We start from the raw sequence: 19,786 nt of genomic DNA on the forward strand, positions 1-19,786 counted from the left end.
ATTTATCCCTCCCCTCCCCTCTTTCACTAATACCATTTTTTTTCATCGAGTGGGGGCCCTATTAGTAAAATCTAATTCATGTAGTATAATCTAATTGGGATCTTCAACGTTTACGACCCATGTGCATGGACGTGTTACGTAATACAAAAAGCAAGCAATCAATCAACATCATCCCATCCCTCCCGGCTTTGCTTCCTCATTTATCAGCTGCAGTCCTCTCCCCTTCGCCAATGAGCGACCCGGCCAGCGATGGAGGAGATCGCTCATGCCCACGCGCTCCATGACCCCGTTCTCACCCCCTTACACCTTCCTGCATCTACTACCAATGCCCTAGACGGCGATTCCTTCCACCCAAATCGTGAGAAGCTCACGCTTGTTGACGTCGTAGACTTTCAGATCCAGGAACTTGACAAGCCGCGACCATGGGCGCACCTGCTCCTGCAACCCATCGATTGGTTCGGCATGCTGAGCAGGGAGTTGAATGCGAGCTTCGTCTTCGGTGTCATGGTCACATATGGACTGAGTCAGGGATTCGGAGGAGCGATGTTTCAGATTGCTGGAGGCTACTTCTGGAAGGACGAGCAGAAAGTGCAGCCGTCGGTTGCCCAGATGTACACGGCCATTATCGGTAGCGTTTGGGACTGGAAGCCTGTCTGGGGCCTTCTCACTGACTTGGTTCCAGTTGCTGGTTATCGGCGACGTCCCTATTTCATACTTTCAGGTAGTGCAGACCATACAAAGCTATTAAAAGTTTTCTACATCGTCATATCCGACATCGAAACAAGTCACTTTAAGTTGTAGAGCTATCATCCCCAATAGCAACAACAGCGTGGGGAGCCTGGAGGCCTGTAAGAAACCTGCCTCGCTCTGGTGAATCGGCTATACAATCTCTTGTCCTTGACCTTCCTCTCCGCATTCATGTTTTGGTGTGCCTCGCTCTTCTCGAAATCCGCCCTCGTCACTGGCACATTGGCGAAAGCTGCCTGCCTCACGTGCGTTCAGAGACGGGCTTGAGAATTCGGTTGTGAACGATTTACTGCAGATGATGTCGATCCGGATTAGTGAGAAGCGCAAGCTTGTCTACGTGAACGTTGACATCGTCTCGTGCCCGAAAGAGGAACGAAGAGCCGGCGATGGACACACATGCTGCTGCAACCCATCAAAGGGTTTGGCATGCTGTTTGAAGGCCAGCTTCGTACGGAACTGGCTGCAGTTTCTGCTCGTCCTTCTAGTCCGGCAATTGAAGATCGCTGACGAGAAGAAATTGCAGCCATCGGTCGCCCAGGTGCACACAGCCATTATCGCTCGCCCAATTGTGGGGCCTCCTCGCTAGCTTTGTTCCAGCTGCTGGATATCGGTGACGTCCCTATTTCGTACGTTCAGATGTGTACGCATGATTTAGAGCGTCACAACAAGTCGCTCCATGTTATTAGAGTAATAGATAGCTGTTTTGGTCCAACGACGACAACATTTCTTCTTGGTTGCGACGGCACAATGTAAGCCAGGAAGTAAGATGGGACATATTCCAGACTGCTGTGGATGGTATCCCCATTGCTCGCTATTTTCCTATTCTTAATGTAGACTACGCGAGTAGATCTTTGAGAGACAACCGTCAGGTCACCGCTCAAGGTATCTTTGCGATCCTATGACTTGATAAAATCGGCGTCCTCAAGGGCGGTCGGTAGTCATCCCTGAAAAAGTCATGTCTGAGGAGGATACATGAGTGCTCTACCTGTGAGCGAGTGGTGGGATCATTGGATACCGACACAGTGATTAGGCTGAAAGATTTTTTCAGTGCAAAAAATCGATCACCTTGGCAAATTGCTCTCTAAAGCAAAAAAAACCTGTAATGTGACAAGTTCTTTGAAAACGCAAAATGTGTGACTCTGTGGTGATCCAGCTACATTTTCTCAGAAAAGCCTAGAAAAAAATCCCCTGAAATGATGTGGATTACCACAGATGATACATACATTGCCAGCATGTTCAAGTTTCGCTGACAGTATGCTAGCCTAAAAACCATTTACCTACGCATTTATGTTGGGCAAGGAAAACTAACTTTTTAATAAAGGATATTGAATGTGCCAGGTGAGACTCCCAGGTTTGGTTGAAGGTCATTGACTCTCTATGGGCATGTCTGATATTCCGAGCATTAAAAGGAGGTTGAGCTATAGACATTATGCCACCTAAAATTGTTGATACAACAAATCCTATGGTAAAAAAATTATGAGACATGGTAAAAGGATGTAGTCCTTACTCATCGCAGGAGGACACTCAATATAGAGCCCCCTTCAACATTTTCTGTCCTCAGCATGTACGAGAATCATACTTGCCCAATCATTCCTGCATGCAAGGTCATATGTCAGAAGTCTGCCCTTATAGCCCTAAACAATCATTCCCAGTTCTAGGAGAAAAATGGAGGCAGGTATGGACTCTCTCATCCTCTAGAAAATAGTCAAAAAGATTTTTCAGATGTTAATGCTGCCACATGGGAAGCATGAAGGCTGCGAATGTGGGTAACACTCTAGACTGGCATGTGGGAAGCCGATCTGGCTGCATCATGGGCAGCAACATAAGGCCAATGATGTGGGCTAGAAGACCAAGGCAAGTGGGGCTTTATAATGCAGGCTTGGACTTACAATATGGCCCGCTACTGCTTGGGCTGGGCCAAGGCAGCCTACGCTGACTCAGGTCCAGGGCAGGCTGAGTCAGGTTGGCATTGGTTGGCCAGTGGCCCTGGGTGTGGTCACGTGTAGGGCTAGATGTTACCACTTGTCTAGGATATTGGGCCTCTGCCCATTCAGGTCGGTCCATCATACGGATGGTGTGGTCGGCCCTAGATCCAGGGAGGGGAGGGCAGCCAGTCCCATATCTCACTCAGTCCATCAGCCAAGAATCCACAAGGCACTCAACAAGGAGGAAAGGAAGCAGCAGACTGCGGAGTATTTTGCCTATATTAGCTGCTCGATTGGAGCTTAGGGTGTCCAGCAGCCAGCTATATGGCACATGGAAGAGCCATCCACTACTGCCTACAATTGGAGCTTGACAAGTAGACCAATCCACATTTTGTGTTTGTGTGTGCTCTTTTGTGTGATGTGGGAATGCAGGGAGTCTTCTCTGGGCGAACTGAATATTAGAAATGTCACTGACCCACCTGTGAGCCCCTATATGAGGAGGACAAGGGGTCAGGAGACATGCGTAGGTAGTGTACCTGGAGCAAGGTCTGCATCAGACATTGGAGCAGCAGGGCTGCAATTGGTTGGCAGCATGCCGTGTAGCAGCAGGCCTGCAGGACAGCAGATGGGCCGCACTGCCAGGGCCTATTTATAGACCTGGCAGTAGGTAATTGTAGCAGCAGCAGGTCGGAGGCTGAATAACAGTCCAAGAATATCTGCAGTAGGGTAGGTGGGGCAGACCTGGTCTGTGTCTGCAAAATCCAGTCGGGTGTTTTGCAGACTGGGTCGGCCACTTTTGCTAGGGTTCTAGCCCTTCCTCCTCCCTTATATAAAAGGGAGTGGGGGGGTTGGGGCAGGGGGCGCCTCATTGCACACTCCATCAGCAAACACTGAAGCCTTTCCAGCAGGCAGCGTGGACTGAGTGTGGATCTTTTGTCTTCTCTGAGATCTCAGCATTATGATTGCTACTTTTACCCAGCATCTTAGGTCAGCTCTGTTTTAAGCAGTGTCTCCCACGTATTGTGGATGAATAAAGCATGTGTTCTCTTTCTCTCCTCTTTGCTGTACATTCTCTGAGTGAGCTTTCAGTTTGTGAGTGTGTTATGAGTGTTTGGAATGAGTTTCTTCGATCTATCCATTCTACTTAAGACATTCAAGCAATTAGGCCTCTATTTCTAACGTGATATCAGAGCCATCAATGAGACTCTTGTATTCACTTTGAAGGAGTCGTCCCTCCAAGTCAAAGGCGACTCCAGTTCAAGAAAAGTGTGAGTATTTGTTTCGTTGCTACAGCAAAACTTATTCACCTCCACCCTGCAGGGCGTTCGGGACTCCGGTGAGATGCCTAGCTCACTTATGGAGGGTCTAATACATTTTTATCCCAAAGAAGGGGTGCAGAAATGTAGTATCGCAGTGGAGACCCATCACTCTATTGGGCACTTGTTACAAAATCCTGGTGAAAGCAATCTGCCTTCGTTGCATCCCTTACTCCCTGATCTTATTCATGATACGCAAACAGTGTTTGTTCATGGCAAAAGCATTTTTGATAATATATTCTCCTTTTGGGAAGCTTCTCAGTGGGCCATGTAGAGCGGTCAAAAGCTCGCAATTCTACTCCTGGACTTTGAAAAATCCTATGACAGGGTAGATTGGGATTCTTGGAGGGCACCCTTCATCACTTTGGATTTTCAGATGCTTGGATCAAAGGGGTCTCGGCCTTGTACAGGTCAGTCCACAGCTAGGTGCTCATAGGAGGGGTTAGGGGAGACAGGTTTCAGATTTCTAGATCAGTGCATCAGGGATGCCCCCTCTTGCCCCTTTTCTTTTCCTCTTTGTGGCTGAGGCTATGAGCATTTTTCTCAGGTCTCGAGTTGACATTCTTGGGCTCAGACTTCCACTCAGACGGGAAGAGGACCTCGTGGATTACAAGTTAGCGGATGATACTGCTATCTTCTTGGAGGCCTCTCCTCAAACTCTCACCTCCTTCATGTACTGCAACAGGTGCTCACATCAATTGGAACAACTCCAATGGCTTTTGGATTTGTGATGATGGCCTCTAGATTGGGGGGCTGATTTGGATTTTACTTGGATTCAGAGGGGTATGTCAGTCAGATACCTAGGATGCCATGTCGCTTTGGGCATCTTTTCTTTGCAGCAGTTTGCTCTTGTGTTGAAGGAAACTCCTTTTTTGGAGTTCAGCTAGACTAGACCTTGCATCCAGAGTGGTGCTTGTGAACCAGGTTTTGTTGGCCACAGTCTGGTATGTGTGCTCCTATTGGTGCAGTCCCAAAGATTGTATGACTCAGATCATAAGGCCTATCATGAATTTTTTATGGAGCAGGCTAGATGGAATTGTAGACACTATTGCCAGAGTAGCTTGGGACAGCTTGATCCTTCCCACACAAGAGGGGGATCGAAACATCATAGATCCAGACTTGCAATGCAGGGCCTTGATTTGCAAGTTTGTGGTTAGAGGACTTATGCCTGGGGATGAGCCTTGGAAAAGCTTCTTCATTCATGATTCAGGTTTGCAGCCCCTCCTCAGGGGGAGATTGGATGGACACCACCAAATGGATCTTCACCTCAGCCCGCCTCAGGTCTCCATTCTCCTCGCTTATGGTTGCGACTCTGAAAGCTTGGTCCAGCTTTAGAGGTTACCGTACCCTTCGGAGAGCTCCTCCCTCATCTATCGATGAGATTGACAGGCAGCCGATTATGTGGAATGATAGTATACTTGATGAGCATGGTAGGCAGCTTGGTATGTCTCAATATATGCAGTGGTCCAGGTGGGAGCAAGGCCCTGCCACCTCCGTAGGTTCTTGGAAAGCTTTCAAGAGGCTTCCAAAAGTTTGCCAACAGCGAACGGTTAGTCACCTCAAAGGATGTGCAGGGAGGATACTTCATATTGATGCAGCCCTTCCCCTTGACTGGGTGGATACAAATGGCAGGCCAGTTGCTTGCTCTGTGTGGATGGGGGCTTTCTCAAGGACAGGCATTTCTCTCCAGGTTATAGCTTTCTTGGGAGTGCTTCTTTTTTGACGTACAGGCAGGTGGCTGGCTGGTTATTTCTTCAAAGGATATTCTTTGGAGAGCCATTTGGATGGGAATTGCTAGGGTCCTCAGTACTTTTGCTCCTTCTTGTTTCTTCATGATGTGGGGATCAGTGGCTTGGCTCTCCCTATCAAGGTCTCAGATCTTCTATGAGTGGCAGGATGCGTCTTGGGCCATATCGATTCGATGCCACCTAGTTGAGACTTGCTTTCTTGAGGATTTGCCTATCTTCCGCTATAGACCAGTACATGCTGATGGGGATACAGCTTGGGAGATACTTGCTAGCATCACTGCTTGGCATATTTGGAGGGCTAGATGAACAGAGGCCTTGGATGGATCTCATGTCCATCCCTCACACACCCTAGCCAGTATTTGGGCTGACACCGTTCGCACATTGATGGCCAGTTGGGTGAGCCTATACGGTTATATTGATGGCCAATTGGGCGAGCCTTACAGTTCTTCCCGGGCAGCCTCAACCAGGAGGGTTATATTCCTTAGGGAATGGAAGGGTTCCCCCTTTTTCTTAGAGGCTACAGCAGGGTTGAGGTGGCACACAACCTCAACCTTGGTTTCTTTCCAGCTCATTTTGAGTTTTCTGTTCCCTATTTCAGGGGGGTTTCCTCATGCATAGTATGATGTATTTCCGCTTCGAGCTTGCTCACGCGGGTTTTTTCATACTTAATAGAAGTATTTCTCGGGGGGTGGGGGAACTACTCTGTTTTGTGTAATTTTGGAAGCTAGGACCAGTCCCAATCCCATTTCAAACTTGAGAGATGCAGCGAAGCTGGATGGGTCAAACTATCCCATAATTTCAGAAGTTGTTCAAACTTTGGAGATGCAGGGAAGTTGGATGGGTCAAACTATCTCACCTAGAAGGTCAAGGTCCGGAGCTACCTTGTGGCTAGGAAGCTTTGGAAGGTAACAACAGAAACATGGCCAAAGCCCGAGGACACCAGGGACGCTCTAAGAAAGGTGATAGTGGTTGTAGATCCACACAAGCCCTATCAATGGTCATCCAAAATGCCATGTATAGAATGACAATACATGTGGCAAGGAGAGGACCATCCTAAGAGATTAGTAAGATACGAATAATAAGTCTAGGATCCCATCCCTCCAAAATCAGTGGTTCACAATGGCGCCCATCTCACAAAGGTGAAGGTGGTGAAGGATTAGCTGGTGGCAGTTGGCGACAAAGTGGGCTCAAACTAGGACTGCTGGTTCTTGGGATGCTTGCAAGAAGTTTCAAAGGCGTCATTACCACCATGACGGCAGGAGAGAGGACCCAACCTCTCACATTTGAAGAGCTTGGCTCCTTGTTGTTGTAGAAAGAAGCCCAGGAGAGACCGTACGAGCGTAGAAACGACAAATGCATTTTTGGAAAAAGAAAAGGACAAGGGCAACACTAGCAAGGGAAAGCCCCCCAAAGAAGAATCCAAGGGCGAAAAGTTGGATGATGTGGACAAGAAGAAGAGAGTTTCTTCTGCGAGAAACTCACAAGAAAAAGAAAGCATACCAAAAGAGGAATAGGGAGGCCAAGCCAAGGAAGAGACTAAGTCTGAATCAGCCAATGTGACAACGGGAGAGTTTTTCTGAAACATTGAGCATTGCTCTGCGCATGCGGTGACTGAAAACAAATGACGTTGGTATGCTGACAGGGGGGCATCACAACACATATCAAACAAGAAAAGTTGGTTCAAAGCCATGGAACCCGCACATTCAAACTCAAAGGTGAGTGTGGGAGACAATCAGACTTGCCTTGTGAAGCATATAGGAAGTATTCCATTCATCACAGACTCCGGAATTGAGAAGGAAATCTCCGATGTACTCTACATTTCTGATCTTTGCAAAAACTTACTTTCTGTGAGTCAGATGACTAGAAATTGTATGAAGGTGAAAGGCTCCAAGTACCAGCGTGAAGCTTCCTCCTTTCCTAGGGTCTTCTTTAGTGGTTCTGGTGCTACTTAGACTCTGACTATTCAGCCAACCAGGTGTCGATGAGGGTACCACTAGAACTTCATGTGCTACCACCTCTGGCTGGAGCTCTGTCTCCTCAAAGGCAACATCTCGGCTTATGGGATCTACTTCTTGTCTACATTAGGAGGCTATAGGTCTTTGACTCATCGCTATATCCCAAAAACACACTTTTGGCTCCTAGAATCTAGCTTCTTTCTTTCATCCTTTGCACATTAACAAATGCATTCGAACCAAAAATCAATAAATGGCTTTAAGTACCACAATAGGCTTTATGAGGAGTCATATCTACAACCACCTTGGTCTTTGTCCTATTTAGGATATGTACATATGCATGAATCGCCTCACCCTAGTGGGCCTTGGGAAGGTTCTTCCCCCTCATCATCGTTAGCCCTATCTCCGCAATCACACCGTTCTCTCTCTTTGCAACCCAATTTCGCTTATAGGTGTTTAGGCTGTAGTGACTTGTCTCTTGATCCAATTATTCTTATAGAAAGCATCAAAAGCGTCTGAAGTAGACTCTCCCCCTTTGTCAATGTGGAATAATGTAGTTACATCTTTCCCAGACGAGGACTCCACCTTGGCTCTCCACTCCTAGAATTCTCCAAATCTTGTGACTTATTAGCCAAGAAACCCAAATCATGCGACTGCAATCATCAATGAAGGTCAAAAAATAGTGTGATCTTGCAAATGACTGAGTTGATATTGGTCCGCCCGCATGTGTCAGAGTGAACCAACTCTAGTGCATCTTTGGCCCTAGATGTGGCCTCCTTCGGGAATGGTTCTGGGTGCTGCTTGCCCTCCAAGCAAGACTTGTAGACTTCTTCTGTGCCTATTATTGGTGGAAGTCCATTCAACATCCCTCCCTTTTGCATCTTTGACAAGGTACCATACTTGACATTACCAAACCTCTCATGCCATATTTTGGAGCCATCTTTATTACCATGAACTTCTTCAACTCCTTGAGCCACGATATCTCTCGTCTCCTTTGATATGACCATGACCTCCTGATCATACAGGATTCTCGAGTGACAAAATTCCAGAGTCAAGTTCAGAGGTGAGAAGACCTCAATGAACGTCCAAGGTTCCCACCGTGAACTTTGCATTAGTGTCTCAAATTGTGGAGCCCAAGTCCTTTGAGGAAGCAAAAGATGTACTAGAATGGCAGGTTGCCATTGACGCTAAGATGGATGACATTCAAAATAGTGACACTTGGGACGTGGTGGAAAGTGTTGGAGGTCAACATCTCCTGATGTGCCAGTGCTTGTGGGTGTGCCGGGGCCTTGTTGTGGGTGAGCCCGCCCCACGTGAGAGTAGTCTAAGGTAGGATGGTCACCATGTGTCCGCCTTGGCCTGGAGGCTTGTCTTGCCCCTCCTATTGGCTGTGGTGCCTTTTCTTAGGATGAGGTGGGCCAACTTGATAGTCGACCACCTAGGCTTCCTGGTTGGAGACATAGGGCAGGCTGCATGCCAGCGTGGCAGCCTGGTCGGGGTTGTTGGGCAAGAGTATAGGCTTCCCTTGGGCTCATTTTTTGTTGTTTTGGGACAGTAACTTGATGAGTAATCGGCTGGTTACACTAACCAGACCAATCTTGTTCTAGTTTGGTTAGTTTGTGACTAGATGGTAACTGTATGGTTAGACTGACCAGATTAGTTCTGCCTTGGTCTAGTTGGAAGAACAGTCTAGTTAGGCCGTCCCTCTAATCGGGTCAACTAGTTGTGATGAGGTTAGCTTAACCTTAGGTTTGCCACCTTAGCATCTAGCTGGCCATGCCACATTAATTGTCTAGTTGGCAAAGTGCCACATCAACTGACACGTGTCAGATTGACACGTCAACATTGCCACATGTATGTGTCACGTGGACTTTCAGGCTGCCACGTCACTTAGGTGCCACGTGTAAATGCCACATCATCACTGTGTACCTTGTTGGAGTTGCAAAAAGGATTCAGCAAGTCAGGCAAAAGAGAGAGTTTATTCATGAGAGATAGGCCCAATACATAGGCTCCAGTTACATCCAATAGCGACATCACATGTGAGCTGAGTAGAGCATCTAGATCCACAAATCTCTCAATTAGTTCCATGATTCTCTCAATCACACACCTACTGACTGACACATCATCAATCACACCTACTGACACCTATCTAGGCACACCATGTGTTCACACACTAAAAACCTTAGACCTTAGGACTCTAGATCCCATTACATCAATTTGTTCTTCACCCCCCCCCACAAATTGATGACCTCAACCCTAGCAGTAGTCCATGGGAAACTTCATGGCTTGCCCACCTCTAGTGGCAACACACATGATCCACAACCTGGTATTCACTCTAGTTGCATCAGCAGTAGACTCATTTGGGCATCCTCATCCCAACATGATCTCACTCAGACTTTGGTTTGTTGGTTTACAATTGGGAGATAGACAATGACTATGCATGGGAATACCCTTAGATCCAACAAGGTAACACATAAGACTAACAATCATTTGAGGTGGACATCCCAAGGCAGAGAACCCTTATTGACCACACACACAAAAATTTTATAGCACATGGGCTGAGAGCGAGCAGCAAGGAGCAACGGTCAGATACTAGCGATGAGCGATGGATGTGGGCAAGAGAGATGGACGTGAGCGATGAGCGATGAGCGATGGACGTGACCAGACGGGTGAGCGATGAGCGACGAGTTAGTAGACGATGAGTGGCGGGTTAGCAGACGGGTGACCGACGGGTGAGAGAGAGAGAGAGAGAGGCAAGTAGGTGCACACACACACACACACAGAGCACGCCTCACACACACACACCACACTGAGACGGAGAGAAGGAAACAAGAGATCTGCAAGTGATCTCTGGCAAAAGCCCCTCTACAACTAGGGGAAAACCTCTGCACAACATGCTGCTCAAGAGCTGGGCGCACTGCACAACAACCTCCACAACTGAGTTGAACAACAAGGATGGAAGAACTGCTCCACCCCAAGGCTGGAAGGACTGCTTCAGAGATGGAAAACAAGGGGAGGAGGGGGGCCTATATATAGCTACTGCCCCCCCCAGTTGGTCTGCATATCGGGGGGCCGACCAGCTTGATATGAGGCATGGCCCACCCCCTTTAGGGCCAACTAGAGGGGACCGAACCCCTGGCCTATAACTAGGGCTCCATAAGGCACTATACATAGGGCTGCAGCCCTGCCAAAAGAGCTGACTACTAGGGGCCTAAAGGGTCGATTGGTCTATTCTCCTCAATGCCCTATAAGGGGCTCAAAGGCAGCCCAAGGGGAGCTGCCCAACCAGCCCAACTATGCTGCCCTGCCTACAGCCCTACAAGAGGCTGCCACGCAGCCTGCCCTATGCCTCCAACCAACAAGCCTAAGTGGACAACTATCAGGTCAGCCCTTCTTAGCCTGAGAAAAGGCACCACAGGAGGGGCAAGACATGCCTCTAGACCTAGGCAAACACATGGTGACCATCCTAACCTAGACTACCCTCACAGGGTGCGGGCTCATCCACATCAAGGCCCTCTCTATGTACTAGCCTAACTTTACATTGGGCGGGCACACCCACAAGCAAGGGCCCTCTCTCACTAGGTGACATGAGGAGTTGTTGACCTCCAACACCCCCTCTCAAATCTTGGGAGAACATAGACGTCAGGGAGTTGGGTGTGACGCTAGAACAGCTGGAGGAATCCGTCAAGTGATACTCCATCGCTAAAGACCGCCATAGGTACTATCGAAGAAGCCCCCTCTTGATGCAAAACCACTTCAACACGATCACTGGAATCTTGGAATTGTTGCTCCCAGGCCGAAGGTGCTAGGGACACTCCTCTAATCCGGTAAGAGTAGGTTATCTGGTACAACAATCCAACTACTTATATTGGTACATCTCTCCAATAGAAGGCATGGATTAATAATCCAACTGATACTGCCACCGGTGCAAGGTCTGCTTTCCTACATGGGCACCTGTATCTCAGAGCTAGTTAGCCCCCTCTCAAGTCCAAACTGGTACAAGGTCGCTAGATCCATGAACTTTAGTGCTCCAATGACAACGGCCAGCAGCTCATCATACAAATGCTGTAGTAGAATACTAGGAGACCCCCTTTGAATTTGACAGGTCATAACGTCCAAACAAAATACAGACTGGTAACATACTGCTCCCTAAGTCAACGGGAACAACTTGTCGTGGCTTGAAGTCCTGCCTAAAAGCCTGCCTCAGTGAAAGACTCCCTTTCCCTTGCATCTGTCTGGTAGGTACCACTGCCACAAACAAGCAAGTAATCCTCTATCTGGATCCGAAAAGCTTGTTGGCAGTGCCTCTTGCTACGTGCTACTAGAAGGCTAGAGTCTACGTCGTCGTGGCGGTAACATTGGCCAACTGCCCCTCACCATTCCTTTAGGGACACTGTTGCCAATAATAACCTTTCTGGCCACATCGGTTACATGTACGAGATGCCTTGAGTGCTTCTCGTTCCGTAGTTTTCAACAAGTTTCTGCCATTTTGCTCAGCTGCCAAAGCCTCAGGCTGACTCTCATAGGTATGATCTACAAAGTGCTCCTCTTGATCAAGCACCATCAGGACCAATTCCTCCCAGGTCGACTCATTCATCCTGCCACTTGTGATCAAGGACGAATAGAAGGCCCCATACAACGATATCTCTTCCCCGTCTAGAGGATATCCTGATGGAGTTCCTGTAACTTCTTGATGTGGTCTTGTATCAATGAAGACTTCTTGAGATCCAACAACCGCATGTGGACATCTAGGAAAACCCTTTTCATGGGAGAGATTCGATTATACAGAGACGCCAAATGCTCCCATATATTCTTTCTTGGCTAGTGCCATGTGCTTCATGTGATTAATCACCAGAGGAGTACAATTTAGAAAAATGAATGATGTTACCCTTGCATTGACATGGTCCAAGAGCTGAGACAGGGTCTCGGCCTCTTTTTGCTCTAGGATGCCAAGATTGTACGCAAGGGGACCTGGTCTAGCAATGCCTATCAATATGAAATCTGCCAGATCGTATGACTGTAACACGGAGTCCATCATCACCTGCTAGACGTCGTAATTGAGCCCCCATCCAACAACAAACGGTCAACCGGTGACGTGGGGAAAACTGGAAGTCTAGTGTTGTTCTTTACCATCTCAAACAAAGTCACCATGTCGGGAAGAGACCTGAACTGAAAGAGAAGGTGGATGGGATAGATAGTGACAGAAGGTGGAAGAAAGGAGAGGGCTGGAGAAGAGGATGAAGGGGCTGACAGCCCAATGTACCTTAACTCCTCGCTATCCGTCCCTCGGGAACACCTCCTCTCTGATCTGAAAACATCCTTCAAAGTCACTCCTTGTTGGGCACCCGAAAAGTCCACACCTCGCTTACGTTCCTCCTCAAAGACACCTCCAAACAACACCCTAAATCTCCTCTTTGTATGCTGGCTCAACACTCCCTCCGCTCCTCGGGTCTCTATCCAACTGTGGCTCTGATACCATGTGAGAAGTGCAGCAGAAATGAAAAGAAAGAGGAGAGAGAGAGCATGCCTCACACACATACCACACTGAGAGGGAGAAAGAAAGAAAGTTTATCAAAGTCTTCGGAAGACCGATGGGTCTATGAGACTGTCAAAATCCTGGTACAAACGAACTGTGAGGGTGGAGCTACTAAAACGAGCATCCACACCAATACAGAATGCAAAAAAATGCAAAATGGTAGTACTAAGTACAACATAGTCATGTCAATGGTCAACTACATATCAATCTCATCATCATCATCATCACCAACATCGTCTGATGGATTAGGCAATGGAGGCATGAACGCAGCAATAGATTGCTGTCGGCCCTCTATTGATCTCTAGCAAAAGCCCCTCTACAACTGGGGGAAAACCTCTGCACAACAGGCTGCTCAAGAGCTGGGCACACTGCTCAACAACCTTCACAACTGAGATGAACAACAAGGGTGGAAGAAATGCTCCACCCCAAGGCTGGAAGGACTGCTCCAGAAGATGGAAAACAAGGGGAGGAGGGGGCCTATATATAAGTTATACCCCCCCCACCCAGTCGATCTGCATATAGGGGGGCCGACCCACCTCCTCTAGGACCGACTACAGGCCCCTAGGGGACCTACCCCTTGGCCTATAACTAGGGCTCCATAAGGTCCTATGCGTGGGGCTGCAGCCCTACCAAAAGAGCCAACTGCCAGGCATCTAAAGGTAGAGATAGGTTCTGCCATGAATTTCCACCTTCCTTTTCAGAGAAAGGGGCCATGGAAAGCTCACCCGATCAAAAAACAAGAGAGGAAAAAGACAGGAAATACAGCATAATTTGGACCAAAGGGCAAAAAGTAGAGGATGGGAATGCCAAAGATATGTCCATCCACTATCAAAGAGGTATGTAAGCTACAAGATGCTGAAATTGAATGCTTACAAAAGAAATTGGAAGAATACAAGAAGGATGTAGGTTTTTAAACCTACGTGCTCAAATGAATAACGACATGAAGGGATGGCAAGAAGAAACGCATGCAAATGGGCAAAACAAATTGGTAAAATGCAGATGGATATGATGCGAAATGTGGACATGAAAACAGTCTTCTTACATCCAAGATTGAGAGCCTAGAAGCTCAGGTAATTAGTCTCCGAGATGAGAATGTAAAACTAAAGGCAAATACACACGGAGATGAAGGGGAGCTTCATCCATCCCTATACGAGGAGCTGAACATCATTAGGGAACAAATGAAGCAGCTCAAGGGGGCAAAGGGAACTTCGGAAGAAGGATGCAAGATTATAGATGAACTGAAATCTGAGAATGAAAAACTCAGAAAAGTCTTGGCAATTTTGCAAGACACTATGAAGGGTAAACATGCTGAATTCACCTAGAAGATCAAGAAAGGAGAGGCCGCAATCTTGGAATGGAGAGATGTGGTCAAGAAAGGTATGGCTGTCCCCAAGAAAGAGTTCATTTCAGATGCTCTCGAGGAGGATAAAAGGAGAAACAGTAAAGCCCTAAATGTTTTAGTCCGAGGTCTCACAGTAGGAGACACTCCTATGGCAGATGCAAAAGCCTTGTTCACCAAAATGGGTAAGAATCTGACATGTGAGACAGCTTGGAGAGTTGGCAAGCCCAATGCACCCCACAAGGCCACTTGTGATGAAGCTCCAAACAGCCATGGATAGGAAGACCCTCATGAGCACGAGGGTGACCTTGATAGGAACCCGGATCTACCCGGACGATGACCTCACCCTCCTACAACAGGAACACAAGAGGGAAGGTATGGTCCACATCATGGCAGTGAGAGAAGCAGGGAAATGGGCTGCGTACAAGGATGGTACGGTGATTATCCGAGAGAGAGGAGATCAAGACCAGGGTAAGAAGGAAGAAAAGGAAGACAAAGAAGAGGGTGAATTATGACGGTGTCGGGCCAATGGGACACAAAGTGGACTGAGAATTGTAGTGTGGAATTGCAATGGGACACTCTGGTCTGATCTGGGCGGTCTCTCGGAGACATACACTGACATTGACATGGTCTTGTATACTGAGACACATGAGAGCCCCGACAGAGGACTGCCCACTGTGATAGGATATACATGGAAGCCATCTCATAGGAAGGAGACGGGTGTGCGGGGCTCAGGGGGAGTGGCTATCCTCTTTAGATCACACATGAGACCTCTCATATCAATGGCATGGAGAGAGGAGCACGCGCGACACATGTGGATACGAGTCGAGCTGCAAGACGCACGACCGATTCTCATAGCGATGTGTTATTTCCCCCAGATACTTCATCCTATGCACTGACGTCACCACAGAGGAGCATAGCCTGTACGAGTCGATTCAGGATGATATCACTTAATTCTCTAGGAAGGGGGACATCCTCCTTCTTGGTGACTTCAATGCACGAACAGGGAACAGGCAGGTGGGCTTGTTGGACTATGACCAGAACTAGATGCAGTTGAGCTCAGGATAGTGAGACACTCTACAGAGGCACCACAGGTGAAAGAGTATGGATGACATCTACTTGAGCTAGGGGCTGTCCATGATTTGATCATTTACAATGGTCTACAGAAATGGCCATCATCTGGTGGTCTCACTTGTTTACCGCATGGCAGAGGGACAAGCACAGTGGACTACCTATTGGGTCCCTTGGCCTTTACCTCGTGGATATACGACTTTGTTGTGCCCTCTCCCCCACTTGGTGCTGATCACTCGTACTTAGCCTTTTGTATCTCTACCACTATGCCAGTCACAAGGAGGGTCTCCCCCACGCCCACTCACGTACAGGTTCACTTTGATCGTGCCTTGGACCCCATCTATGTGAGCAACTTGGCGTAGAGGCTTCCAGCCCTACTACTTGGAGATGATGTAGACCTCGCCCACGCCTCAGACACCCTTGCCACAGTGGTCATGGACATAGCCATTAGGTCTTTCCCCACGACTCGATCTGCACGTGCCTCACTAGGGAAGATGCCACAAAATCCTTGGTATGATGATGAGTGCAGAGAGATGAGCACTCACCTCACATGTGAGGGAGCCCTTGGCCACTTGACATCACTCGAGGCACAGTGGATCTCACGACGACTGACATGTTGTAAGCGGCAGGCCTTCCTCACCCACAGAATGGACGAGGTGTTCAGCTCATTTCGAGGGGGAGATCCCACCATTGGTTGGGGGCTTCTATCGGAGGGGAAGCCACCTATCCCCATCATAGACCTAGGTGTTTGGCACACTTATGCATGCTCTCTTTATGATGTTCCGATGCAGGCACCACCTGATATGTCCACTATGCCCAAGCCCACCACTTGCCACTTGGTCACTGCATAGAATGTACGGGCTGCACTCAGCCGGCTTCATAACCGGAGAGACCATGAGGGGCTACGAACCCAGCATTTTGATCATGGGCAGGAGGTTTCGGCGTCCTAGCACAGATGTTCAACCACTCCATGTCACATCTTCCCACCCTCATGGAGTACCACCACCATTGTACCAATACACAAGGCAATTGACCCCATGGATACTGGGAACTATCGTACTCTCATGATTGGCCATACGCTAGCCAAGATCTATGGATCGATACTGGAGAGGGAGATCAGTAGCCATACAGAGGCACATGGGCAGCGTGCTCTAGGGGAGGCAGGTTTTCGGAGACAGAACTCCACACTAGACCACATCTTTACCCTGAGGACTATCATTGAGGAGGCGAGGTCGAGACACCAAGAAGTCTACGCTTGTTTTGTAGACTTTCGAAAGGCCTTCGACACTGTTTGGCGATCCCGCATGATCAGGAGACTATAGGATATGCAGATTCCAGAGGTTTTGATCTGGGGAGTGGTGAGTCTATACTAGTCCATCAGAGGGAGAGTTCGTGTCCCAGGAGGCCTATCAGACTGGGTTGAGAGCACGATCGGGGTAAAGCAAGGATGCCCTCTCTCACCGGCTCTCTTCGGGCTCTACATTGATGAGATTACATCTTTCATAGACCGTCTAGGAGGTAAGGGAGCACCACTAGCTGACTTGATGACATAGATTCTACTATACGCGGATGACATAGTCCTCCTGTCATCTTCGGTAGAGAGACTAGAGAGACATCTAGATGCCCTAGAGGTGTTTTGTAGAGAGAGAGACCTAATGGTTAACCTTGGGAAGACCAAGGTCATGATCTTCAACACCTCTTACACAGTGCTTCACCTACATAGCTTTACATACCAGAGTCATCCAGTCCAAATTGTGCAATCCTACACATATTTGGGTGCCGTTTTCACAGGGCCAGTTTTCACAATGACCCACACAGCCAGAGAACGACACACGAGTGCGCGGTGCTTTGGCCTGACTAGAGCGACACTGCTTCCAGGCACACTTCAGGATCCACCGACGAAGTGTTGGCTTTTCGACACTCTAGTGAGGGCAATTGCCATGTATGCGGCACCTTTTTGGGGGTGTGATCTTTTAGCAGCAGAATGGGGGAGATTTGAGCGGCTACAAGTGATTATGGGCTCTAGGATGATTTGGAGTAAGCCCTCGGTCCCCCATTAGATAGTACAGGCAGAGTTTGCCATGACCCCTCTCTAGGTTGATGCCATTTTTGAGACAGTGACATTCCTCCACAGAGTTTGGACCTACCGCGTGAGAGACTTCCGAGGCTGGCACTAGAGTATTCCACATGACTAGTAGAGAGTGGGGTAGGTACAGCATGGTATGCACGCATCACCACATGGTTTGCCAGTCATGGTCACATGGATCGGCTTCCCCCGTTTCACTATAGTATGGATGTACCGCCCGAGTTGATCCCATGGGACGAGATTAACCGCATCATATGTTGGAGTAGCATGGATGTATTTATGCAAGCTATAAGCTGCAGCAAAGTTTCTTGAATTTTAATTTCTAGTTGGAACTTGGGACTTGTTGTTGGCCATTTTAGGTCAAATTGATGATCCCGCATGATCAGGAGACTATAGGGATATACAGATTTTAGAGGTTCTGATCTGGAGAGTGGTGAGCCTATACGAGTCACTTAGAGGGAGAGTTCATATCCCAGGAGGCCTATCAGACTGGGTTGAGAGCACGATCGGAGTAAAGCAAGGATGCCCTCTCTCACCGACTCTCTTCGGGCTCTACATTGATGAGATTACATCTTTCATAGACTGCCTAGGAGGCGAGGGAGCACCACTAGCAGACTTGATGATACAGATCCTACTAAATGCGGATGACATAGTCCTCCTATCATCTTCGGTAAAGGGACTACAGAGACATCTAGATGCCCTAGAGATGTTTTGCAGGGAGAGAAACCTGATGGTTAACCTTGGAAACACCAAGGTCATGATTTTCAACACCTCTTACACAGTTTTTCACCTACATAGCTTTACATACTAGAGTCTACCAATGGAGATTGTGCAGTCCTACACATACTTGGGTGCAGTTTTCATAGGGCCAAATTTCACGATGACCCACGCAACCAGAGCACAACTCACATGAGGGCATGGTGCCTTGGCCCGACTAGAGCGGCAGTGCTTCCAGGTGCACTTCTAGGATCCACCGACGTAGTGTTGGCTTTTCGACATTCTAGTGAGGCCGATTGCCATGTATGCGGCACCTTTTGGGGGGTTGTGATATTTCAGCAGCAAAATGGAAGAGATTCGAGCGGCTACAGGTGATTATGGGCTCCAAGATGATTCAGAGTAAGCCCTCGGTCCCCCATCAAATAGTACAGGAAGAGTTTGCCATGACCCCTCTCCAGGTTGAGGCCATTTTTCAAACAGTGACTTTCCTCCACATAGTGTGGGACCTACCTCGCGAGAGACTTTCGAGGCTGGTACTAGAGTACTCCATACAACTATCTGAGAGGGGGGCAGGTACAACATGGTTTGCATGTGTCACCGCATAATTTGCCAGTCACGACATTTAGATGGATCGGCTTCCCCGTTTTAGTATAGCATGGATGCACCGCCCGAGTCGATCCCACAAGATGAGATTAACTGTAGCATACGGCTAGATCTCCTCTAGCTCCACACATCTCGCACTTTGGGGGGGGGACGAGGAGTTCCCTACCAAGACCCAGCTCTACTATGACCACTTTCTGAGAGTATCGGAAGATGGGCTCATCATCAGACCTCAGTATCTCGAGGACAGAGGAGTCTCACATGCACTGAGGATTGCCATCGGACAGCAGATGCGGGCCTCGTCCCATCAGCTGAGGATCGAGACAAGGAGAGCTGCACACATATCCAGAGAGCAACGGACTTATGGGTTGTGCACGATGGGGGAGCACTTTCTATGTGTCTGCCTAGCCTACTATGAAATCCGAGGGCGCTACTACCTTTTTCAGGAGGGGTATGGCTTCGGCCCACTCTCACGGCTAATCCACTTCCAGGACCAGGTCTGTATTGGACTCTACCTTATGGAGATGCGACGACACAAGGAGATAGTACTACGACATATCAGAGAGCAGGAGGATGGGACCACTGCACCACAGGGTACCGAGGTAGACCAAGCGTAGAGACAGGTCACGGATTTCTATGCATTTGACTCAGCCCCAGGGCACTCTGGGATAGAGGAGGAGCTAGCTAACATGAGAGATATATATACAGAGACCGTACACAGCGCGACAGGCGACCACAGCACACATGAT

General features: G+C 48.4%; 1 protein-coding gene across 2 annotated transcripts in view; it reads left to right on the top strand.

Annotated features, from left to right (window-relative positions):
• The first annotated feature begins 246 nt into the window (after positions 1-246).
• Positions 247-19,786, top strand: part of LOC147902320 (putative folate-biopterin transporter 3) — a 39,478-nt gene continuing 19,938 nt past the window's right edge. For both annotated transcript variants that reach the window (XM_087373466.1, XM_087373467.1), the window contains exon 1: positions 247-721. In XM_087373466.1, coding sequence (XP_087229592.1) covers positions 250-721 — 472 coding nt within the window. In that variant the 5' untranslated portion in view covers positions 247-249. The remainder of the gene's footprint in view (positions 722-19,786) is intronic.

The sequence above is a fragment of the Dipteris shenzhenensis genome, chromosome 4 (assembly GCF_047967505.1).
Source record: "Dipteris shenzhenensis isolate YYH24624 ecotype China chromosome 4, Dip_SZ_1.0, whole genome shotgun sequence".
Taxonomy (NCBI): Eukaryota; Viridiplantae; Streptophyta; class Polypodiopsida; order Gleicheniales; family Dipteridaceae; genus Dipteris; species Dipteris shenzhenensis.